At 37.9% G+C, this 25,736-nt stretch overlaps 1 protein-coding gene and 1 non-coding gene across 3 annotated transcripts in view; one reads left to right on the forward strand and one right to left on the reverse strand.

Annotated features, from left to right (window-relative positions):
* The first annotated feature begins 1,664 nt into the window (after positions 1 to 1,664).
* On the forward strand, positions 1,665 to 1,771 carry LOC120232689. The gene has a single exon (XR_005528621.1). It is a non-coding gene; the product is annotated as a U6 spliceosomal RNA (small nuclear RNA).
* Positions 1,772 to 21,460: 19,689 nt separating this feature from the next.
* The window catches only part of COL4A5 (collagen type IV alpha 5 chain), a 230,249-nt gene continuing 225,973 nt past the window's right edge, over positions 21,461 to 25,736 (reverse strand). For both annotated transcript variants that reach the window (XM_039233533.1, XM_039233532.1), the window contains 3 exons: positions 24,142 to 24,256; positions 23,627 to 23,799; positions 21,461 to 22,769 (listed from right to left, as the gene is read on the reverse strand). In XM_039233533.1, the coding sequence (XP_039089464.1) occupies positions 22,688 to 22,769; positions 23,627 to 23,799; positions 24,142 to 24,256 (370 nt within the window). In that variant the 3' untranslated portion in view covers positions 21,461 to 22,687. The remainder of the gene's footprint in view (positions 22,770 to 23,626; positions 23,800 to 24,141; positions 24,257 to 25,736) is intronic.

The raw sequence follows: 25,736 nt of genomic DNA on the forward strand, positions 1-25,736 counted from the left end.
AGATGGAAATATAGATATACACAAAAGAATGAAGTGACTGAAAATGGAAACTGTATGAGTAAATTTATGAACTATTTGTCTTATTATTGAAATAACGTCTTTAATGGATGGATACTTGAGGACCTCAGTGGGGATATAAAGACCTCTGAAAATTCTTTCCCCTATGGGACCAAGGGAGCAGACTGACAAAAATGGTCAGGATCAACTTTTTTAGAACTCTGGAAATTAACCAAAGACTTGCAGCAATGCAGGAATGGTTTCCTCAAGAACAAACACACAAACAAAACCCAGCGGAATCTTGGTAAGAACAATGACCTTTGTGGTGTCTTAACGTGCTCTATTGCCATCTCCTCATGGCCAGTTATGTGGTAGCCTGGAATACTAATAGCCCTCAGTCATTGTGAAAACCAACCAGCCATTGGGGCAGGCAGAAAAGGGCAGGAGCTCCTTCAAGGACTCATTCCCAAATGACTGCCATTATTGACCGGTTTGGTGGTTCCCAGGATGAAAACACTCCCCAAAACTTGTTTGTGTTCAACCTAACACAGAGGTGTGCCAGTGCCAACAAATTTTTCCCCGGGAGCATTTGGTAAAACCAATCACTATTAGTTGTTTAATATTGCAACTGCCTCAGACTGTGGACAACAGTTGAAATAAATCATAAGCTTACTAAAAACCTTAAAAAGAAAATCCCAAAGATGTAATGTCCATAGGAGGCTCTGAAAAGCTCTGAAATGTTTTTGTGAACCTAGAGGGAAAAGAATAGGTGTAGTGATGTGAGCATGCCCACGGCTGGGCACATGCTCATGAGAGATCTGAGAAGACTGAAAAGTTCTCACCACTGCCTAACCTGTAGGATTCTATACAAGCAGGAGGAGAAGGCTAAAAGAGGGTTGTAAACTGCCTTGCTGAATGTTGAAGTGAGCTCATAGAGTCACTCAGCAATGACTGGGGAGATTTACTGGCTCCAAGCATTTAAAGAAATCTCCGGAAAGTAATTATCTGGACACTAATCTAAGTGGGCAGAGACCTCGGTAGCCACACATGCCAAAGAATACAAAGTTTTACAGAATTAGTACAGAAACATCATGACACAAACAAGCAATAACAACAAATCCTTTAAAGGGGGGCATTTGATATGCAAAGCCCTCACATTATTATTTTAAAATTCCAATTTTATTGTTTTAATGTTTATTTATTTTGAGAGAGAGTGTGTGAAAGAGGGCACACATGCATGAGCGGGAGAGGGGCAGAGGGAGAGAGAGAATCCCAGGCAGGCTCCAGAATCAGCATGGAGCCGGACATGGGGCTGGATCTATTGACCGTGAGATCATGACCTAAGCTGAAATCAGGAGTCAGATGTTTAACTGACTGAGCCATCCAGGTGCCCCTAAATTTCCAACTTTCAAGAAAAATTTATGAGACATTCAAAGAAGCAAGACAGTATGGCCCATGTATAGGAAAAGTAGTCAACAGAAACAGAGCCTGAGGAAGTCTTGACTTTGTAGTTAACACATTATATCAGATTATATATACAATCACATTATATCAGCAATTTCAGTTTTCTTAAAAGTAAAGGAAATCATGAGAATACAAAAATTATGCCTCACTAAATAGTGAATGTTAATACAGAGATAGAAATTATTTTAAAAGAACCAATAAGGGTGCATGCTCTGGTAGCACATATATTAAGATTGGAACAATACAGAGAAGATTAGCATGGTCCCTGTGCAACGATGATATGTAAATTCTTGAAGTATTCCATATTTTTAACCAGAATTTAAATAAAAACTAGAAAAAGATGAAAAAAAGGAAACAATTTCCAAAAAAAAAAAAAAAAAAAGAACAGATAAGAAATTCTGGAGGTAAAAAATACAGACTAATATGAAAAATTCACTAGTGGGGCCCAACAATACATCTGAAGGAAGAATCAGCATACATGATGATTGGTTTAATGAGATGATCCAATCTGAGGAAAACAAAGAAAAAAGAAGGAAGAAAAAATGAACAGAACCATCTGAGAACAATGGAGGATGGTTAAGTGAACCAATATACATGATAACAGGAATCCCAGAAGGAAAAAGGGGTGACAAAAGGGAAGAAAGAACATCTGAAGAAATGATAACCAAAGGCTACCAAAATTTGATATAAACATTAATTTGCACATGCAAAGAAGTCAAGGAACTCCAAATAGAAACAACTCAAAAAGAATCTCTCCAACATACGTTAGAATCAAACTGTCAAAAGTCAAAAACACAGAGAGAATCTTGAAAGCAGCAAGGCAGAAGTAACTCATCATGTACAAGGGATTCTTTATATTACTAGACAATTTCTCATCAGAAAGGAGGCCATAATTATTGGGATAATATATTCTAAGTGCCAGAAGAAAATAACCCTGTCAACAAAGCATCCTATTCTGGTAGAACTACCCTTCAAAAATGAAAATATCTTTTTATTTTTAACTTTATTGATTTTGAGAGAGAGAGAGAGAGAGAGAGAATGAGCAGGAGAGGGGCAGAGAGAGAGGAAGAAAGAAAATCCCAAGTAGACCCTGAGCTGTTAGCACAGAGCCCAATGTGGGGCTTGAACCCACGAACCATGAGATCATTACCTGAGCCGAAATCAGGAGTCAGACATTTAACAGACTGAGCCACCCAGGTACCCCTAATTACCCTTCAAAAGTGAATGAGAAAGTAACACATCACCAGATCAACAATCACTGAGAGAATCCATCATTAGCAGACCGTCATATAAGAAATACTAAAAGGAATACTTCCAGTTGCAGTGAAAGGACACTAGACAGTAACTCAAATCCACATAAAAAAACTAAAGAATACTAGTATGGGTAATTATATAGGTAAATAAAAGAAACAGTATGTGTGTGTGTATATATATATATAGTTGTTTGAAACACTTTATTCTAATTTAAAGGGCAGTTGCATAAAGCAATAATTATAAATCTGTGTTGATGGGCATGCAATGTATAAAGATGTAATTTGTATTACAATAAAAGCACAAAGAGGGACAGATAATGGAGTTATATAAGAGCAAACTTTTTATATACTATTGAAATTGAGTTGCCAGTTATCTGAACTACATTGTTATAACTTAAGATGTTCATTGTAATCCACACACAAACAATAACTCCAAATAAATAGGATTTTAAAAATGACAAGGGAATGAAAATGCTATTTAACACAAAAGAAGTGAGGTATGAATAAATATAGGAGCAAAAAAGACATAAGACATAAAAAACAAGGAGCAACAGAGCAGTCACAAATCCTACGCTATCAGTAATTACATTAAATGTGAATGCATTAAACAATACAACCAAAAGGAAGAGATCGGCAGAATGGGTATAAGAAAATTATCTATGTGCTGTCCACAAGAGATTCACTTTAGATTCAAAGACACAAATAGATTGAAAGTCATGGGTAGAAAAAAGAAACCATGCAAAGAGTAACAAAAAGAGAGATGGACTGGCTATAATAATATCAAACAAAATAGATTTGTAAGATGAAAGTTGTTACCAGAGACAAAGACATTTTATAAGAATAAAAGGATCTATATACATACATACATACATATCCCATCAGAGTGCCAAAATATACGAAGCAAAATCTGACAGAATTGATGAATAGATAATCCAACAATAATATTTGGACATTTGAATACCCTAATTTCAATAGTGGATAGAACAACTAGGCAGAAAATCAACAGGAAAATAGAAGACTTGAACTACACTATAAATCAACTACATCTCATAAACTTCTATAGAATACTCCACCCAGCATAATACACATTGTTCTAAAGAGCACATGGAACATTATCCAGGATAAACCATATGTTAACCTATAAAAAAGCCTTGATAAATTTTAAAGGACTGAAGTCATACAAAGTCTGTTCTCTGACCACATCAGAATGAAATTAGCAGCAGGAAATTTGGGAAATTCACAAATGTGTGGAATTAAATAACACATCCTTAAATAACCAATGGTTAAGTGAAGACATAATAAAGTAAATTGGAAAATACTTCAAAATGAATGAAAACAAAACCAAAACACTTCATAACTTATGGGGTATGTCTAAAGCAGTGATTAGAGAAATATTTATTGCTATAAATGTCTATATTTAAAAACCCAAGGGGCACCTGGGTGGCTCAGTCGATTGAGCGTCCGACTTTGGCTCAGGACATGATCCCATGGTTCGTGGGTTCGAGCCCTTTATCAGGGTCTGTGCTGACAACTAGCTCAGAGCCTGGAACCTGCTTCAGATTCTGTGTCTCCCTCTCTCTCTGACCCTCCCCTGCTCACGCTGTCTCTCTCTCTGTCTCATAAATAGAAATTTTTTTTTAATTAAAAAAATTAAAAAAAAAAAACAAAAAATCTCAAATCAATACCTAACCTACTACACTACACAAAGGGGTGTCTGGCTGGCGCAGTTGGCAAAGCATGTGACTCTTGATCTCTGGGTCATGAGTTCAAGCCTCACATTACTTAGACATTACTTTAAAATAAAAGACTACACAAAGAACAAACTAAATCAAAATCAAGCAGAAGGAAGGAAATAATAAAGATTAGAGTGGAAACCCATCAAGTCGAGAATGGAAAAACAATAGAAAAAATTTAAATCAAAAGTTGTTTCTTTGAAAAACATTAACAAAATTGACAAACTTTTAGCTAGACAGACCAAGACAGAAAGAGAGAGAGAGAGAAGACTCAAATTATTAAGATTGGTATAAAACAAGGAACATTACTACATTACAGAAATGAAAATGACTATAAAAGAATATTATAAACAACTGTCTATAGATAAATTAGACATACTAGATGGGATAGGCAGATCTCTAGAAGGACACAAACTACCAAAGTCAACAAGAAGAAATGGAAAAATTGAATACATATAACAAATAAAGAGATTGAATAATTAATTTGAAAATTTCCCACAAATAAAAGCCTAGTCACAGATAACTGATGAATTCTAGCAAATGTTTAAAGAGGAACTAACACAATCATGTACAAAATTTTCCCGAAAATGGAAGAGGAGACAAAATATCCCAACTCATTCAATGAGGCTAATACTTCATAGATACCAAACCTTGATACCAAAGCCAGGAGTCATAAGAAAAGAAAACTACAGACCAATATTCTTTATGAATATGGAAGCAAAATCTTTAAAAAAAAAACAACAATGAACCACTAGCAAATCCAATTAAGCAACATACAAAAAGCAGAGGACCAGATAACTTCACCGGTGAATTCTGCCAAACATTTAAAGAATGAACACCAATCCTGCTCAAACTCTTCCAAACAATTGAAGACGAAGGAACACTTCTCAAGTCATTCTTTTAAGCCAGTAACATGCTGAAACTAAAACCAAAGATACCATGAGAAAACTCCAGATCTGTATCTTATATGAGTGTCAATGCAAAAAAAAAAAAAAAAATGCTCAGCAAAATACTAGCAAAGCAAATTAAAAAGTGCATTATACACCAAAAATAAGTGGGATTTATAACAGAATATGAGGTTCATTCAACATGTTAAAATCAACCAGTGTGACACAATTAATAGAATGAAGAAAAATAACCACATGATTATTTTGATGCATCAAAATCATTTGACAATATTAAACAACCCTTCATGATAAAAACACTCAACACCTAGGAATAGAAGGAAAATTCCTCAACCAGGTAAAGGGCATCTATGAAAAAAAAAAAAACATAACTAACATCATACTTAAGGGTGAAAGCCTGAAATTTTCCCCTTGGATTAGAAATAAGAAAAAGATGTCCACTGTCATCATCTCTATTAAATATTGAGCTGGGATATCTATCCTGATCAATTAAGCAAATAAAAGAGATAAAAGACATAAAGATTGAAAATAAAGAAGTAAAACTATTTCTATTTGTAGATGACATGACTTTACATATAGAATATCCTAAGAAATCCACTAAAAACTATTAGAGCTAACAAATGCATTCAGCATAGTTGTAAGATATAAGATCAACACAAAAAGTTATATTTCTATACATTAGCAATTAACAATTTAAAAAGAGAATTAAGGTAATAATTTTATTTACAGTAGCACTAAAAGGAATAAAATGCTTAGGAATAAACTAAAGAAGTACAAGACTTGTACACTGAAAGCTATAATACATCATCATTGAAAAAACTTAAATAAGACCTATATAAGTGGTAAGAGAGCTCGTGTTTGTGGGTTGGAAGGTTTAGTATTGTTAAAATACAGTATCTCCCAGGTAATGCAGAGATTCAATGTACTCTATCAAAGTCCCAGCTGACTTTTTTCTTGAAGTGACAAGCTGATCCTAAAATTTATATGGAATCACAAGGGACCCTGAATAGGGACCTTTTTTCAATCATGAATAAAAACAAAGCTGGAAGACTCACTGTTGATGATTTCAAAGCTTAATAAAAACTTACAGTAATTAAGACTCTGTGGTACTGTCATTAAGATAGACATATAAGTCAATGGAATGGAATTGAGAGTCCAAAAGTAAGTCCATACATCTATGGTCAATTGATTTCTCAAAGAATGCCAAGACAATGCAATGGGGGAAAAGAATAATCTTTCCAAAAAATGATTATGGAATCGCTGGATAGCCACACACAAAAGAATGAAGTTGAGCCCTTACCTCACACCTTGTATAAAAAATAATTTGAATGAATTACAACTACAACTGTAAAGTTCTTAGAAGAAAACAGGGGTAAATCTTCATGACCTTGATTAAGGCAATGGTTTCTTAGATATCACAAGAGGAGACAGCAAGAGGAAAAACACATAGGTGAAATTCTATCAAAATTAAAATCGTTTTTGTACTTTAAAACACACCAACAAGAAATTTGTAAGACAACCCACAGAATGGGAAAACATATTTAGAAATCAATATCTAATAAGGGACTAGTATTCAGAATATATAAAAGTACACTTGAAGTTCAACAATAGAACAAAAAATAACCCAATTTAAAAATTGGCCAAGAATTTGAATAGATATTCTTTAAAGAAGATATACAAGTGGCCAGCAAGCACTCAAAAAGATATTCAGCATCATTAACCATCAGGGAAATGAAAATCAAAACCACAATGAGATATCACCTCATACACACTGGAATGGTTGTAATTTAAAAATGGAAAAATAGTTTTGGAAGGGATGTGGAAAAATTAGAACCTCTATGCATTGCTGGTGGGAATTTAAATGGTGCATCTGCTGTTGGAAAATAGTCTGACAAATTCTTCAAGAAATTAACCATAAACTTACTATATGACCAAGCAAATCTACTCCTAGGTATACACTCAAAGAATTGAAAAACAGTTATTGAAATAAATACTCGTGGGGCGCCTGGGTGGCTTAGTCGGTTAAGCGTCCGACTTTCCCTTAGGTCATGATCTCGCGGTTCGAGATCTGTGCTGACTGCCAGCTCAGAGCCTGGAGCCTATTTCAGAGTCTGTATCTGCCTCTCTCTCTGACCCTCCCCTGCTCATGCTGTCTCTCTCTCCCTCTCCTAGAAATAAATAAAAAATATTTAAAAAAAAAAAAACAAATACTCGTACATGAATGTTCATACAGCATGATTCACAATCACGAAAAGATGGAAGCAACCCAAATGTCAATGGACAAATCGATAAACAAAATGTGATATATCTATGCAATAAATTATTATTAAACGTAAAAAAGACTGAAGTACCCATACGTGGCATAATGTGGATGAATCTTGAAAACACGATACTAAATGAAAGAAACCAGACAAAGAAGGCCACATATTGTATGGTTCCATTTATATGAGACATCCAGAATAAGTAAATTCATAGAGACGGAAAGTAGATGAATGGCTGCCAGGGGCTTGGGGGGGTGGGAAGTGAATGCTTTCTTTTTGGATGATGAAAATGTTTTGGAACCCAATAGAGGTGGTCATTACACACATTATGAATGTACTACATTCCACTTGACTTGTTTGCTTTAAAATTGTTAGCTTAATGTTATGTGAATTTCACCTCAACTAAAAAAAAAGAAAGGAATGAAATATTGGCACGTTACAAGATGAATGAGCCTTGAAAACATTATGCCAAGTGAAAAAAAAACAGGGCCATATATTATGTGATTCTATTTATATGGAATGTCTAGAGTAGGTAAATCTTTATTTTGTTCTATTTTCATTGAAGTATAGTTGAAACACAACATTACATTAGTGTCAGGTGTACAGCATGGTGATTCAATAACTCTACCTTATGCTGTGCTCACCACAAGTGTAGCTGCCGTCTGTCACCACACAATGCTATTACAGTATCATTGGCTATATTCCCCGTGTTTTACCTTTTATTCCTATGACTTATTCATTTCAAAATTGGAAGCCTGTACCTCCCAGTTTCTTTCACTGGTTTTGCCCATCTCCTCACCCACCTCCCCTTGTGCAACTATCAGTTTGTTCAGAGTAGGCAAATCTTTAGAGAGTAGATTAGCGGTTGCCTGGGGATGGAGAAGGAGGGAGAAATGGAGTAGGGGGCGGAGGAGGGTGGTTGGGGAGAATACGGAGTCACGGCTAACAGGTATGATTTTTTTTTCTTGGTGTGATGAAAATGTTCTGGAATTAGTGATGGTTGCACAGGTTTGTGAATGTGCTAAAAACCATTTAATTATATACTTTAAGAGGGTAAATTTTATGGTAGGTAAGTTATATCGAATAAAAAAAGAGAATGGACTGTTTAAACAAAAATAATAAGGATGTAGTATGGGGTTTATAACATATTAAAACTACAGTGTATGAAAATAATAGCACAAAGCTCAGGAGGGGAGAAATTGCCAAGAATACTATTGTAACATTCTTAACACGTACGTGAGGTGGTTTTATATAACTTGAATGTAGATTGTGATAAACCCTAAAGCAGTCACTAACTTAATCAAACAGAATGTCAGTTACTATACCACAAAGAAGATAAAATGAAATTAGAAAAAAAAGACTCCATTTCTCCAAAACAATGCATTAAAAAGTCAGCAAAATACAATACAAATAGAAAACAAATATCAAGACGATAGATTTAAACCTAACCATATCAAAAAGCACATTAAATGTGGTCTACGAAAGGGCAAAGATTGTTAGATTGCATAAAAAAGCAAGATCCAACTATATATTTGCTGCCTCACAGAAACGTACTTCAAATATACAGACAGGAAAAGAGTAAAAGTAAAGTGATGGGGGCACCTGGGTGACTCAGCCGGTTAAGCGTCCAACTTCGGCTCAGGTCATGATTTCACGGTTCGTGAGTTTGAGTCCCATGTTGGGCTCTGTGCTGACAGCTCAGAGCCTGGGGCTTGATTCAGATTCTCTGTCTCCCTCTCTCTCTGCCCCTCCCCAGCTTGTACACATACTTGTGTGTGTATACACCCTCTCCCTCTCTCTCCCCCTCTCTCTCAAAAATAAATAAATGAACATTGTTTAAAAAGGTAGGGGAGAGGGGAGAGTGGGTGATGGGCATTGAGGAGAGCACTTGTTGGGATGAGCACTGGGTGTTGTATGGGAGTTGTAAGTATATTAAAAAAAAGTTTAAAGAAAATTTGAAAAAAATAAGAAATTTTTTAAAAAAGTAAAGTGGTTGGGAAAAACATACACGCTAACACTAACACAAAGAAAACTGGTTGGCTATATTGTTATCAATGCAGATTTCAGAGAAAGAGTCTTAACATGTTCTTCACCATATTACCATCATCATAAGGATAAAAAGATTATTTCATCAAAAGGGCATAACGATCGAAATATTTATGCACCTAATAAAAGATCTTCGAGATAGATGAAGCAAAAACTGATAGTTGCCAGGAAAAAAGGCCTTAGCACGTTGTCTTGTGCCCGTGGCTGCTTCTGCTTGCTACAAGAAGTCAGAAAAAAACATACTGGTTTCTCAGACCAGAAGGATGTGTTTCTGCAAATGGCTTTAGGCTGTTATCTCTTTCCACTCCATGGGGGGAATTTTCTGTGCTGTTGCCGGCCTTAAGGTGGGCAACAGCTGCACATCGGAAAGTACATAGTCAATTTAAGAACATATTTAAACCCAGTAATCTCAAAGCCTGGCTTTCTGCTATACTGATTACTATAAACTAAGTAGGGCCCTATTTTCGCCTAGATGTTTTCCAACTTGTCTTTAACTTTTCCTGCCTCTCTAATCTGATAAATAACCACATACTGCTTGGCTCAGTTGGCTTGATGTTTGTTCATCTGATTCCCAGTCTAAATTTCCGCTGAAGGGAGCCAAATAGAGCTACTACATGTGAAACATGACCAATGGAGGTTATAGTTAGTGAATTCAAGCTGCTTCTGCGTGTTTATGTGTATTAATGTAAGTAAAATATAACCAGCTTTCCTGTTGGAACTAAAGAAATCTTCCCCTCCACATAGTACTTACTGCACCATCTAGAACAGATGATAGATGGCATCTGGATAGTCTCAGGTTTACATAACAATCAAGACAGCCTAGTTCTTACCGGAGTAGCAGTAGCACTGGAGAGTTTGTGGACTAGGGCAAGTAAATTCCAGGAGCTTGTCTGGATTCAAGAGCCCTGAAGAAACTCAAGTGAGGTGGGCACCAGGCCAGACTCACAAGGTTTCTTTGGCTACAGAGGTTTAGACCAGACAGACAAGAGTATCCTGAAGTACAGTGAATTCACTGTAAGTCCCTTGTGTCCCAGGGCTAATTCTAGAGGGCCTCAGGTGCTGTGAACAGCACTTTAACGGGGAACTGAGGTTTCCGAAACATGCAGCTCATTATTTTCATGCGACAGAGATCTCTGTAGTGCCGAGGATCTCCACCACACAGATTTCTGACCTTTTTTTTTTTCTTTTGTACAGGCATTTTCATGACTAATAGGCGATGGTTAGGTTTTGAGTGCAAAATAACTTTGTAACTTGTTCTGTGACCTTGGGAGTGTCACTTAACCTTTGTAAGGCTCAGTTTCTACATCTGTAAATGGAGACCAATTCTTGCACTGTTTGAATACATCAGGGGTGTTGAGGCTCACACAAAATAACGTGTGATGGATGACATTTTAATGACAATTATATAAATGTAAGGTGTTACTTTTGTTGGTACTGAGGCATCAGGAATAGTCTTCCTTAGAGTTTAATCAAAGGACAAATTATGTCGGTAAAGACAAAGATCTGACATCTGGTTTACTATTACCGCTTGTGATGGACTTGCAACTGCAAGCACTTTACTGGGCCCGAAGTAAACTGTTTTACTTCAAAAGAAAGTATCACCTTTAAAGCCACCTCTTGGTAGGCTCCATGTGACCCTGCTTGGAAATTAGCAAGTGGTCTCAGACTGCCTTTGGCTTTAGAGCTTGTCCCCTCTTCTGCAATCTCCAGTGTAAGTATTTGCCCTTGCACCACTGGTGAACAGAAGGGAAGCAGATCTGAAGTGCTTCTGCAGGCTCACCTTTCACAGAGGCTCTTAAGGCTAGAAAACCACTTATTTTAGGTGGTTTAAATGGTTTATTCCTTGGCCTAGTAACACTTTGGGGCTTTTCTAATTGACTGCAGGCATGTACAACTGGCCTGGCAAGTTTGTCTGGTGGAAGTCGCACTCCCAGGAATTTTATTTCTGGAGCTTTCAAAGATTATCAGTGCTTAGGATCTAGACTGTCATTGATGTAACTGAAATTCTCAGGAGGAATCGGGGCAAGGTTTTCGGAGGAGGATGGGGCAAGGCAAATGTCCACCTGGGGGTAAGTCAAAATGTACTTTTTTAGAGATCCAGTTGGACAAGATTTGAAAAAGCAAAATAATTTAGAACCGGGATGAACATATTTTGCCTCATTTCGCCCTAAGAGCCTTGGAACACAGCTTCCCATAAAGCATGGTAAGCTGGGTCTTAGATGAAGTAATGTTCATTTACATTTCTGATGGTCCACTCCTCAGTTCAAAATGGACGATGCTAATTATGCCTGTCTGTCTTATCAATTCACCCTCATTTTTCCAAAGGGAGCATAACTGCAGGAAACTGGAAGCAGTTGTGCATATTTTGCCAATAGCAAAAAGACAAGACACTAAATTAGTATAATCTGAGGAGAGTTTAATCAGAAAGATATACGTGGTGTGTAGGGGAACCACAAAAGGTAATGGAGGAAATCAGGGTTAGCGGCATGGCAGCAGCAGACTTGTCACCATAAATATAGACTTGGAGAGACGAGAAGGAATGAGTTACTGAAACCAGAATGGGAAATAGGTTAAAAGAACAGATCATCTTAAGGGGAGCAGGAATATTCAATTGAGGAGCATAAGCCAACCTGAGTTCACTACATGTACCCCCATGAAAATAAATACCCTAATGTCAGTCTTGACCTTCACTCTTCTATCTTGCTGAGGGCATCCCAATGGTTGAACTCAAACAGAGGCCAGAGGGCACAGGGACCCTCTGGGGCAGAGAGGAGTGCAAAGAATGCCATGCAAATCTGGAAAACAAAAAGGAGATCTGGCATAAAATGGTATCATGTCAGCAATTTGTCATCCTGTTAGGTCATGTGTTGGGCATGCTATGCACTTGTTGAGAAAGAGAGTCAAGTTTACAGAAATGTGATTTTAGCTTCCCATATGTTAGGGAACAGGTTGGTGAGCCAGCTTCCTCTGGACAGCTAATGCTGCAAAAAGCTTCATGATATATCCTAGTCTAACATAGAATTAGTAAGATTTGGTAGTCGAGAGAGAAGGGCATACATCTTCCTAGAAGTATATATTATAGTGACTACATATCTTTCTGGCTGAGTTGATTTTGGATTGTTATCTGTCATGATGCTCTACAGCTAGTAAATATCTAATGAATGTTTGTGGTTGTGGAACTTGGGAGACAGGCCTGTCTAGATTTACTCCTTCAGTGTCCCAACTTATGAGTACTTCCACTAGAAAAGCCTTCCAAACATCCTGAATATACTCTAGAAACCACTACTTGAAATAAATGACGTATGACTTATATTATTCAATTTATTTTTATATTTTTTTCTTAAATAGTTCATTGTCAAGTTGGTTTCCATATAACACCCAGTGCTCATCCCCACAAGTGCCCTCACCCATGCCCATCACACCCCTTCCCCTCTCCCCCACCCCCATCAGCCCTCAGTTTGTTCTCAGCATTCAAGAGTCTCTCATGGTTTGCCTCCCTCCCTCTCCCCCACTATTTTCCCCTTCTTCTCCCCCATGGTCCTCCGTTAAGTTCCTCCTAATCCTCCTATACGTGAAAACATATGGTATCTGTCCTTCTCTGCCTCACTTATTTCGCTCAGCATAACACCCTCACGTTCCATCCATGTTGCTACACATGGCCAGATTTCATTCTTTCTCATTGCCATGTAGTATTCCATCGTATAGATAAACCACATCTTCTTGATCCATTCGTCCGTTGATGGACACTTAGGCTCTTTCCGTGTTTTAGCTATTGTTGAGAGTGCTGCTGTGAACATTGGGGTACATGTGCTCCTATGCATCAGCACTCCTGTATCCCTTAGGGAAATTCCTAGAGTGCTATTGCTGGGTCATAGGGGAATTCTAGTGTTAAATTTTTGAGGAATATCCACACTGTTTTCCAGAGGCGCTGCACCAGTTTACATTCCCACCAACAGTGTAGGAGGGTGCCCGTTTCTCCACATCCTCGCCAGCATCTAGAGTCCTCTGATTTGCTCATTTTGGCCACTCTGACCGGTGTGAGGTGGTACCTCAGTGTGGTTTTGATTTGTATTTCCCTGATGAGGAGGGATACTGAGCATCGTTTCATGTGTCTGTGGGCCATCTGGTTGTCCTCTTTGGAGAAGTGTCTGTTCATGTCTTCTGCCCATTTCTTCACTGGGTTGTTTGTTTTTTGGGTGTGGAGTTTGGGGAGTTCCTTATAGATTTTGGATACTAGCCCTTTATCTGATATGTCATTTGCAACTATCTTTTCCCATTCTGTCGGTTGCCTATTAGTTTTCTTGTTTCCTTTGTCAGGCAGAAGGTTTTTATCTTGATGAGGTCCCAATAGTTCATTTTTGCTCTTGATTTCTTTGCCTTTGGGGATGTGTCAAGTAAGAAATTGCTGCGGTTGAGGTCAAGGAGGTTGTTTCCTGTTTTCTCTTCTAGGGTTTTGATAGTTTCTGTTCTCACATGCAGGTCCTTTATCCATTTTGAGTTTATTTTTGTTTATAGTGTGAGAAAAGGATATAGTTTCATTCTTCTGAATGTTGTTGTCCAGTTCTCCCAGCACCATCTGTTAAAGAGGCTGTCTTTTTTCCATTGGATACTCTTTCCCGCTCTGTCAAAGATTAGTTGGCCATACATTTGTGGGTCCAATTTTGAGTTCTCTATTCTATTCCATTGGACTATGTGTCTGCTTTTGTGCCAAACCATACTATATTGATGATTACAGCTTTGTAGTAGAGGCTAAAGTCTGGGATGGTGATGCCTCCCAATTTGGGTTTTCTTCTTCAATATTACATTGGTTATTTGTGGTCTTTTGAGGTTTCATACACATTTTAGGATAGTTTGTTCTAGCATTGAGAAGGATGCTGGTGTAATTTTGATTGGGATTGCATTGAATGTGTAGATTGCTTTGGGTAGTAGTGACATTTTAACAATATTTATTCTTCCAATCCATGAGCATGGAATGTTTTTCCATTTCTTTGTGTCTTCTTCAATTTCCTTAATAAGTTTTCTATAGTTTTCATCATACAGATCTTTTACATCATTGGTTAGGTTTATTCCTAGGTATTTTATGGTTTTTTGTGCAATTGTGAATGGGATCAGTTTCTTGACTTCTCTTTCTGTTGTTCATTATTGGTGTATAAAAATGCAACCGATTTCTGTATGTTGATTTTGTATCCTCCAACATTGCTGAATTCATGCGTCAGTTCTAGTAGGCTTCTGGTGAAGCCTGTCGGGTTTTCTATGTAGAGTATCATGTCATCTGTGAAAAGTGAGAGTTTGACTTGTTTGCTATTTCTGATGTCTTTAATTTCCTTTTGTTGTCTGATGGCTGATGGTAGGACATCCAGCACTATGTGAAACAACAGTGGTGAGAGTGGACATCCCTGTCGTGTTCCTGATTTCAGGGGGAAAGCTCTTAAGTTTTCCCCATTGAGGATGATGTTAGCTGAGGGCTTCTAATAGATGGCTTTTATGATGTTTAAGTAGGTTCCTTCTATCCTGACTTTCTCGACGGTCTTTATTAAGAAGTGATACTGTATTTTGTCAAATGCTTTTACTGCATCTATCGACGGGATCATATGCTTTTTATCTTTTCTTTTGTTAATGTGATGTATCACATTGATTGATTTGTGAAACTGAACCAGCTCTGTAACCCAGGAATGAATCCCACGTGATCATAGTGGATCATTCTTTTTTTTTATGCTGTTGGTTTCGATTTGCTAGTATCTTGTTGAAGATTTTTGCATTTGTATTCATCAAGGATATTGACCTCTATTTCTCTTTTTTTGCTGGGTCTCTGTCTGGCTTGGAAATAAAAGTGATACTGGCTTCATAAAATGAGTCCCGAAGTTTTCCTTCGGTTTCTATTTTTTGGTATAGCTTGAGAATAGTGGGTATTAATTCTATTTTAAATGTCTGGTAGAATTCCCCAGGGAAGCCATCTGGCCCAAGGCTCTCATTTGTTGGGAGATTCTTCATAACTGATTCAATTTCTTCACTAGTTATGGGTTTGTTCAGGTTTTCTATCTCTTCTGGTGTGAATTTTGGTAGTGAGTGTGTTTAGGGATTTGTCCATTTCTTCTAAATTGTCCAGTTTGTTGGCATATAATTTTTCATAGTATTCTCTGATAATTGCTTGTATTTCTGAGGGGTTGGTTGTAATAAGTCTGTTTTCATTCATGAGTTTGTCTATTTGGATGCTCTCTTTTTTCCTTTTGAGAAGCCTGGCTAGAGGTTTATCCATTTTATTTTTTAAAAAACCAACTCTTGGTTTATTGATCTGTTCAGCTGTTTTTTTTTGTTTTGTTTTGTTTTGTTTTTTTGGATTCTATATTGCTTATTTCTGCCCTGATTTTTATTATTTCTTTTCTCCTACTGGGTTTGCGGTGCTCTTGTTGCTCTCCTTTTAGTTCCTTTAGGTGCGCTGTTAGATTTTGTGTTTCCACTTTTCCTAAATTCTTGAAATAGGCTTGGAGTGCAATGTATTTTCCTCTTAGGACTGCCTTTGCCGCATCCCATAGAGTTTGGATTGTTGTATCTTCGTTTCCATTTGTTTCCATATATTTTTTAATTTCTTCCCTAACTACCTGATTCGCCCATTCATTCTTTAGTAGGGTGTTCTTTAACCTCCATATCTTTGGAGGTTTTCCAGTCTTCTTCCTGTGATTGATTTCAAGTTTCATAGCATTGTGATCTGAAAGTGTGCATGGTATGATGTCATTCTTTTATATTTATTGAGGGCTGCTTTATGTCCCAGTATCTGATCTATCTGGGAGAATGTGCCATGTGTGCTTGAGAAGAAAGTGAATTTCATAGCCTCAGGATGTATAGTTCTAAAATATATCTGTCAAATCCATCTGTTCCAATGTGTCATTCAAATCCATTGTTTCTTTAGTGATTTTTCTGTCTAGTTGATCTATCCATTGCTGTAAGTGGAGTATTAAAGTCCCCTGCTATTAGCACATTCTTATCCATAAGATTGTTTCTGTTTGTGATTAATTGTTTTATGCATTTAGATGCTCCCATATTCGGTGCAGAGACATTTATAATTGTTAGCTGTTCCTGATGGATATACCCTGTAATTATTATATAATGCCCTTTTTCATCTCTTGTTACTGCCTTTACTTTAAAGTCCAGTTTGTCTGATATAAGTATAGCTACTCCAGCTTTCTTTTGACTTCCAGTAACATGATATATATTTCTCCACCCCTTACTTTCAGTCTGAAGGTGTCCTCAGGTCTAAAATGTTTCTTGTAGACAGCAAATAGATAGACTTTGGTTTTTTATCCATTCTGCTACCCTATGTATTTAGATTGGGGCATTTATGCCATTTACATTCAGTGTTGTTATTGAAAAATATGGATTTGGATTCACTGTAGTCTTCGTAGAATTCATGCTTGTGGTGGTGTCTCTGGTACCTTGCGTTCCTTGCAACATTTCCCTCAGAGAGTCCCCCTCAGGATTTCTGGTAGGGCTGGTGTAGTGGTGACAAATTCTTTCAATTTTTTTATTTGGGAAGACTTTTCTCTCTCCTTCTATTCTGAATGACAGGCTTGCTGGATAGAGGATTCTTGGCTGCATATTTTTTATGTTCATCACATTGAAGATCTCCTGCCATTCCTTTCTGGCCTGCCACGTTTCAGTAGATAGGTCTGTAACCACTTTGATAGGTCTCCCTTTGTATGTTAGGGCCCTTTTATCCCTAGTTGCTTTCAGAATTCTCTCTTTGTCCTTATATTTTGCCAGTTTCACTATGATATGTTGTCCAGAAGATCAATTCAAGTCAAGTCTGAGGGGAGTTCTCTGTGCCTCTTGGATTTCAACTTCTACTTCCCTCTTCAGGTTGGGGAAGTTCTGTGCTATAATTTGTTCAAGGACTCCTTCACTACCTTTCCCTTCCTCTTCCTCTTCTGGAATTCCTATGATATGGATACTGTTCAGTTTGATTGTATTGCTCAGCTCTCGAACTCTCCTTTTGTGTTCCTGGATCAGTTTATCTCTCAGCTTCCTCTTTTTCTATAATTGTGTCTTCTAGTTCACTTATTCTCCTTTCTGCCTCTTCAATCCTTGCATTGGACGCCTCTATTTTATTATGCACCTCATTTATAGCATTTTAAAATTCATCACAACTATTTTTAAGGTCCATAGCCTTTGTAGCAATAGTTTCTCTTATGTCTTCCATGCCTTTTTCAAGCCGAATGATTAATTTTATGACTATTGTTCTAAATTCTTATTTACTTATGTTGCTTATATCTGTTTTGAGCTGTTCTTTAGCTGTCATTTATTCCTGGAATTTCTTTAGAGGAGTATTCTTCCGTTTCATCATTTTGGTTAGCTTTCTGTCTCTTGTTAGTTTTATAAGGTTATACTCTGCACCTGCGAGTACTGCTCCATTAAAGAAGGCTCTTTGACTGTCCAGGGCCTGTGTGTTCAGAAAGTCTTCTTTGAATGGTGTCTCTTGGCCTCTCTTGTTGAGACCTTGGTTATTTTATTTCCCTACTCGTAGTGGTATTTGGACTCTCCACCACGTGTCGTTTGGCTTGTTTCTTGAGGTAGCCCTGGAAAAGAAAACAGACAGACAAACACACAGGGAAGAAAAGCACACAAATGCACAGACAAATCCAACAATCATGCAAACCAAAGGGGAAAAAGAAAAAGAAAAAAAAGTGAAGGGCAAAAAAAGAAAAAAAGAGGAAGGAGGGAAAATAAATAATAAAAATAAAAATAAATAAAAACTAACAAAGAAGAATAGAAAAGAAAAAAGAAAAAAAAAATAAAAGCCAAAGGAAAGTCTAAAGGCATAAAACCAGAATTCCCAGCTACAAATAAAGAGCCGGGTGTATGCAGCACTTATGGACGAGCATATACAAAGGGAGAAATGACAGGGCGGGGAGGAAGCGAAATTGGACAATGACTAGGCAGAGAGACTAAAAGGCTTAACTCAGAGAGAGAAAGAGAATATGGCAAGAGGCGAGGAGAAAGAAACGAAGATAATGTTACTCAGAGAAACTATATAGTCTGATTACTCCAATGAGAGAGATACAAAGGTAGCGATGGAGGTGTAGAATATACATCTAGAGAATGGATTAAATGTGACTGTTAAAGCAAACCAATGACCAGAGTGCCCAGTCCAGCAGAGGGGAGGGATATGAATGAGACAAGGGAAAATATGTCTTAACAGAAAGAATTAATCTAGAGTTAATCACGGTAGTGCATCCATGTTGGTTTTGCCAAGGTTATGTTAAAAAGAAAAAAAGCAGCTTTCTAGTGGGTTGGTCGTGTTTTGGTGTAAGCGAGTCTTAGCCTCCACTGTGTCCCTGTGGCTGCTCCCTGAGGTCCTGCCTTGGTGGCTGTGGGGAGAAAAATGGAGGTGCCTCAGTCCCCTCTTGAACTAAGTGTTGCAACTCACTCTTTTGGGTCCGATCTCCCTGTGCCATGGGGTGGGCCATGCTCTATGTCCCAAGAGACGCCTCATTTCAAGATCTTGGTCCGAGTGCCCCATTGATATCGCCTGAAATATAAACCCCCAGGCAGAGTCCCTCTGAGCAGTTTCAAGCCTCTTGCCTCCCCACTGGGGATCAAGCTGAGCCAGAAGAGCAGCCGAGAGGCTTCAACCAAGGCGCTTACCCTCCAGGGGAGCAACGGAGCAGTTTCTCCCAGCGTCCCCTGGGACCAGTGCGTCCCGCTCAGTGGGGGAGACTGGACAGCTGGAAATCGGATCCCTCTGTGTCCTGAGCAGAGGTTTTTCTTCTCCGGGGACAGGGACAGTTTCTTGAGCAGCTTCAGCTGCTCTTTCTTTTCTCCTTGACTCACCGGGGCTCCCCGCAAAGGGAGGCTCCCTCCCCTCCCTCCGTGTCTCCAGTCCCGCCTGTTTTTATCTTCCCCACTTTGCACTCACACTATAAGGTTTTCTCACTCTGTCTCCTTTTCCTCCCAAGCTCCTGGATTCTGTAAGGGTTCCTATGGCTTCAGGCCTTCTCCGTTTGAGAGATTGGGGCGAGTGAAATGTATGGAGCTCCCTAATTCTCCGCCATCTTGCCTCCTCCCAGCTATTCAATTTATTTTGGAGCTGCCCAGGGATGGAGGTGTCTATATAGTCCAGCATGAAAACAGAGCTTCTCTGCTAAAGCCAATTGAAGTGTTGGCCAAAGAAAAGAGATTGCTTTTCCCTTCTGTGTTGAGAGGCATGTGAAGTACTACCAGAGCCAACTCCTAATCAGACTCTTAAGAAATTATTTGACAGCAAAGCTGTCCCTTATTTTGGATGCAGATATTGGGAAACTGGGCCACCTTTTAAAATACTTGCTGTCAATCTTTATGAGGAAGAAAGAATGCATGAAGCTTACAACAGGGAATCTGGAGGCAGAGCTTCAGACAACTTCACCACCACCATCAAAGATGAGCTCAACAAATCATTACACACACTTGTTTATTTTTAGAGGCAATAGTGCCCTCTTGTGATTAACATATGAATAAACTTCTGATGGCTTGGTATAACCAGCGAGTTTTCAATTCACCAGGCCAATTGAGGCAAAGAACTTCACTGACACCACAAGAAATAGAATGGGTTCTTCAGATTTGGCCAAATTGGAAAATACACTGTATAATCACAGAGTGTCCAGCAGAACCTCTTTTGGAAGCTCAGAAGTGATGAGTGACACCAAGTATCTATATATATATCACTTGGTTTGTAGATGTCGTGTAGTAACTACTTGTATCTGATGAAGCAAGAACAGCTCATTCATTGCTCGCTTCCACAGGAAAACCATTAAGCACGTATGACTACAAAACTCACTATAGGTAACAATTAGAGCAGCTACATCAGAATAATCTCTGTATGATCAGTGGCAAGGGAGGATCAACAATGTTAAGGTCTTGCAGTGGATTGGATTCATGTACTTTAAACAACAAAGCAGGACTGGGGACAGTTGGGTGGGGGTGGTGGTTAAGAAACACATAGACTAGCTGCACATGCAACTATTAAAATGTTAGGTTCTTTTGGAGGCAAGGTTTTCAACCAGATACAAATGAGAGAGAAAACCAGAAAGAGCAAGATCTCTGACGTTAGTGCTTGCAACTGTGACGCAAGGAGTAACCTTCACGTGTATGGCACATAGGAAAATCTACATGATGTAATATGGTGTTTTCATTTACAATTACCCATTAGTGTGTTCACTCATATGGCTACATGGAAAACTAAAGCTTGAATTTGCACTTGGCTAGCTTGACATCAACAGTAATAAGTAGAGAACATTGTTTAGAATCTACCTTCTATGACAATAGACTCCAAGCTATAGCTTTTGCATGGGTTCATATTAGGGTCTAAAATTCTGAAAATTGCTTTTGTTGCTTCATATTTTAATTGAACTACAAATTTTCTTATAGAGATTTTTAATGCCTCTTACTTTTTAGCAAGTTCTCAACTGGAGAGCTACATGTGTTCATTGTTAATCGTCAGGAATATTAACTCACTAATCTGCTTTAAATATTATTAACGAATTCTCTCCTAACTAGAAAGTAGTTCTGCTTCCTTTCTTAGCCAGCAACACAATATTGTTGATAAATGTATTATCTCAAAAATACTTTCCAATGGGTTGTTTTATTAGAAAAAAAATTTACATTTCTCTACATTTTCTATCAGCTATGAGAGTAATCAAAATCTGCAGAAACTTCTTTGGGAACTGCTGTAAGTGATTCTTCCAAGAAGGGACTGCTTGCTGATGTGCAGATGTGTGGTCTATCTGGAAATGCGCAGGTTTTTACACATAGCCTGAAGAGATACACAATGATGCATTTTTATGACACATGATATCTTTAATTAAGTTGATACTGGTGAGTTAAAAAACATGAAGTGAAAAGAGGACAGTTAGGGAAATAAGGTACTCTATGACTATTTATAATAAAATGTTTAAAATAAAAAAGAGGAAGAAACATCAATTGGCTTCATAATTGAAGAGAGACGACTAGCCAAGTATAGTCTTCCCAGTTCTTGTACAAGCAAAGACCACAGGAGAATAATTCTTACAGAAGCAGCACAGGGAACAAATCATCATTTTTTGGGCATATTTTGTTTTTGAAATTATTTGGGAGAAACTTTGCCTAGTCAGGGATGAGCAAAAACAAGATGTAAGAAACATTAAAAAGGGGGGGGGGCATCTGATATTAAGAGTCTTGAAGAATACAGCAAAAGAGAAATTGCTCTATTAGATATTATAATTTGGTATGTAACATGAACATTTAAAATTCCGATTAAAGTGACAAAAAAGGACCTATTTTTTTTTCCAAAAAGTCAAATACGAACTTAGGGGATAGGCATTAAAATAAACTTACTCTCGGTAGTAACTTGATGCAAGAATATAAGTTCTCTCACTTTGATAAACATGGATACAAACTCTTGTCTGTATTCTAGGTTTTCCTAGGTTGTCTGGAAAGAGTGCTTCGTGTCAGGCCACATCTAAATGACTCGACATTTTGAGCTAAAAGGCTGTTTACACAATATACACATTCTTTACTTACAGAGCAAAATAAGCTTAACACTTTTATATTAAACACCTGGGATACAGTAGGATTAGTAGCACCATGAAAAAGAATTCTTCCCCCAAACTGCAGTCTTTTATTTTACTCAGTGTGATTCTTCTCTTAATTGAATTTTAAACGTGCTGTTTTAGTTACTGGGAAAAATATATAATCTTCATCTTACAATCCTTGGGGAAAGTCATTCTGGACCCAAAAAGTAAATTCATTTCCTTATTTCGTTCATAGAGAGATAATAGAGACCTTGCTCTGGCACATTGTTGAGGTACATCTGAATCTTCATGGTTACTAGTCAGTATGTCCTCTTGGTCATATATAGTAGCACCATTGGTGGCAGCACTGGTATAGTTGGGAAGAGTGAGACATTGCATCCTGGGAATTTTATATATATATATATGTGTATATATATATATACATATATATATATATGTATGTATGTATATATATCACATTTAAAAACACACAAGGAATTCTTCAAAATGTTATGTCCTCTTCATGCACACTTGACATCGGCTAATTCGTGTCCTCAAGTCTCCTGCTTTCAGTGTTTCTGACTGAGGTTTGCTGGAAAATAAGAAACAAGACAATCAAATTAGATGTTCCTGGTATTTCACTTCTATTACTGGTTCAAATTCACACCAAGACATTCTATTTGTGCTTAAGTAGCTCTCCCTATGACTTAATGATTAATTCAGAGCAATGTGATCTAGTGCAGTAACTGGTATGGCTTAAGAGCCATTAGTGACTCTTCTCTCTACCACTATTATCTTTATTTGTCTCACCCTCTTTTTCTCTTATACATTTCTCTAATAGTCCTAGAATGAGGGAGATCTGGGCAATTGGTGGTAAATAAATGATAAAACAATAATGCAGATTAAATCCATAATGATGATTGTAAGAAAAATATCAAGTAAGGATAACTCAAAAGGAGCAATATATAAAAATTAATTTAAATCAAAAAAATCCAATAGATTGAAATATCCTGAAGTACATATACTATATGTGGTCTTATTCAAACACTTGGATGAGAGCCTTAAAAACATCCTGGGAAAAGAGATCACTGGGCTGGAGCGGGGATCGTATTATACTTTAATTCCTGGGGTGGTTTCAGTCGAGTTGAGCAGCTCAGTTATTATTGAGCAGGTCACATAACCTTTCCTTGCTTTGTCTATTTTGCTACTGAAGGATTATTACCAAGCCATCTGAAACTGCACATACAGAATATTAGCCACTTCTGTTTTTCTGACCTGAGTCAGGTTTTTTAAAAGAACAAGTGGAAATAAAAAACAAAAACAAACAAAAAAACCCACAGTCCACTAAATTCTTAACATTTATTGGTTATAAACCTTCCATGAATTGCTTCTCTCCTCAGTATCTCCGAAGGAAGCTTAGGACCTAAACTAAAGCCCTAAGTACCTTACCTGAACATGTCTGACACATCTACAGTTGCAAGCCAAAAGCTGTAGGAGTTGGCATAGTAGTTGCAGGTACCCCGCCCGTGACATTCAATGAAAGGAGCTGAACGAAACTCTTCCAAGCAGGAACCAGGAGAGGCCAGGGCTTGACCTGAGCCCTCGGCTCCTGCGCTTGTGTGCTAGAAAGATAAGGAAAAATGTGCCACAGTACCCAGGTGCTATAATACCTTAGTACATACCCAAAGATATGTGCTGAATTTGGGCAAATATTCAAATCCAGTGAAGAAATTGGGGCAAGAGGTAAGAGAACAGTATCCACACCAAGGGTACTCGACAAATGCAACAGTCGAATTATGAAAATATGTTCCAGAAAATATGTGAAGCGAAACACAATATTTGGACAGAAGCTATTTGAGGCTCAAGCTTCTTACTATGCAAATAACAGGGATTCCTCATATTGGGAAGATACACAGATATGATCGTCAGCTGTGATGACAAAGATAAGGAAGAGTATTTCATACCATCATGAAGGAATAGCCAATCCAGAGAGAATCCCATCCCTGAGGGCAGTGAGGAATCTGGATGGTCTGACTGTGAACTGCAATCACCACTGCGGGAGCTTCACATACTGCGCATCTGGTAATGGGAAGGGAGGGGAACACAGTCTACACAGTGAGTACGTGGGAAACCGCAGTCCCTCTTCTTTGGAAGCCTTCCTGGTACAGAAACCCATTAAAGTGTCTTCAGTGCTCACAAAAGCAAGATTAAAATGCACTTCGAGAATTGCTTTTGCATAAAGTCTGTCTCCTCATGTACACAATAAAGTTATAAACGAAAACTGTAAGCTTTTTTCAAGAAACTACACAGCCCCTGCTAGAGCATTTTCATTTTCCATTCTGCCCTAAATTTGTATTCATACTTGCTACACTCAATGCCGTAATTGCTGTAAGAGTTTGGCTTAGTGTATTGCCCACACTACTTGCTGTCAGTGTGCCCAACTGGAGGGTAGACATTTAGTAATGCTGAAACTGTGGTAAGAACAATGTCTGGTGAGCTGGAAAAGACAAGAAACAGACACTTTCTCAATCCCCACCCATTATTTTTGGTCCAAAGGATATTTATTAACCATTTGGCCATATAGAGAGAAAAACAGCATTTCCAGAATGCTGGGCAGCTACCCAGGCCCTAGGAGATGTGGCTTAAAATCTAAAAAATCAAGTAAAGCAGCAACAAAGTAAATATAGGTGAGTCTACTGAATCTTTAATAAAAAGCATGAAGGGACTTTCTGACATATGACTGAACCAATTCGGTGAAGTTTATCTACAAAACAGGGAATACCTTTAAAGGACCTTTTACTCCCAAGAGTTGGGGCTGATAAAAATCACAAAAAATAAATTCTTCCCAAATCTGGGCAACTGCATTAAAAAGAGCACTGTGAATTTGCTTCTAAGAGAAGTTGAACTAGGTTTAACCTTTATATTCAATGTCAAAGAAACTAGACTTTCCAATGATTCATCCTTGATAGTTAGTGGACACCTAAATTAGTTGCGTCATGATCACAATGAAAATGGAAATATCTCATAAGCCTAGAAGATTGAGTTGAACTAGAATTCTATTGTGGCAAAACTCTAGAAAAGCTCCATGAATGGTATCACTCTCCTGTTAGTTATTCATGCTTTAAACCTCAGCTATCACTTCCTCCCTCCCATAACTAATCAACTGCCAAAAACTATCTCTTCTATTAAAGTGATACATATTCCCCACTGACAGTTTCAATCCATTCCCACCAGGACTATAGCAATACCTTCAATCTAACTGGTCTGTTTTAGGACTATCCCCACTGCAATGTAACTATCCCCATGTTACATTTCCAATTGCTCTGTAATCTCTCTGAAATATAGCTCAAAAGCTTTTGGGCTTCCCCTTATATACTAGATAAATCCCAAACTAAAATCTGACATTTCATGAAAGTCTTCTGCAATCTGGGTCCAAGCTAACTTTCCACTGTCTTCTTCCTATGCAACATTTACAAACTACATTATAGATACATCAATCTACTACCCATTCCCATGTTCTCTGTCTAGTATGCCCCTCCCCCTTATAACTACCTGTGTC

The sequence above is a fragment of the Hyaena hyaena genome, unplaced genomic scaffold (assembly GCF_003009895.1).
Source record: "Hyaena hyaena isolate Hyena2069 unplaced genomic scaffold, ASM300989v1 scaffold_77, whole genome shotgun sequence".
Classification (NCBI taxonomy): domain Eukaryota; kingdom Metazoa; phylum Chordata; class Mammalia; order Carnivora; family Hyaenidae; genus Hyaena; species Hyaena hyaena.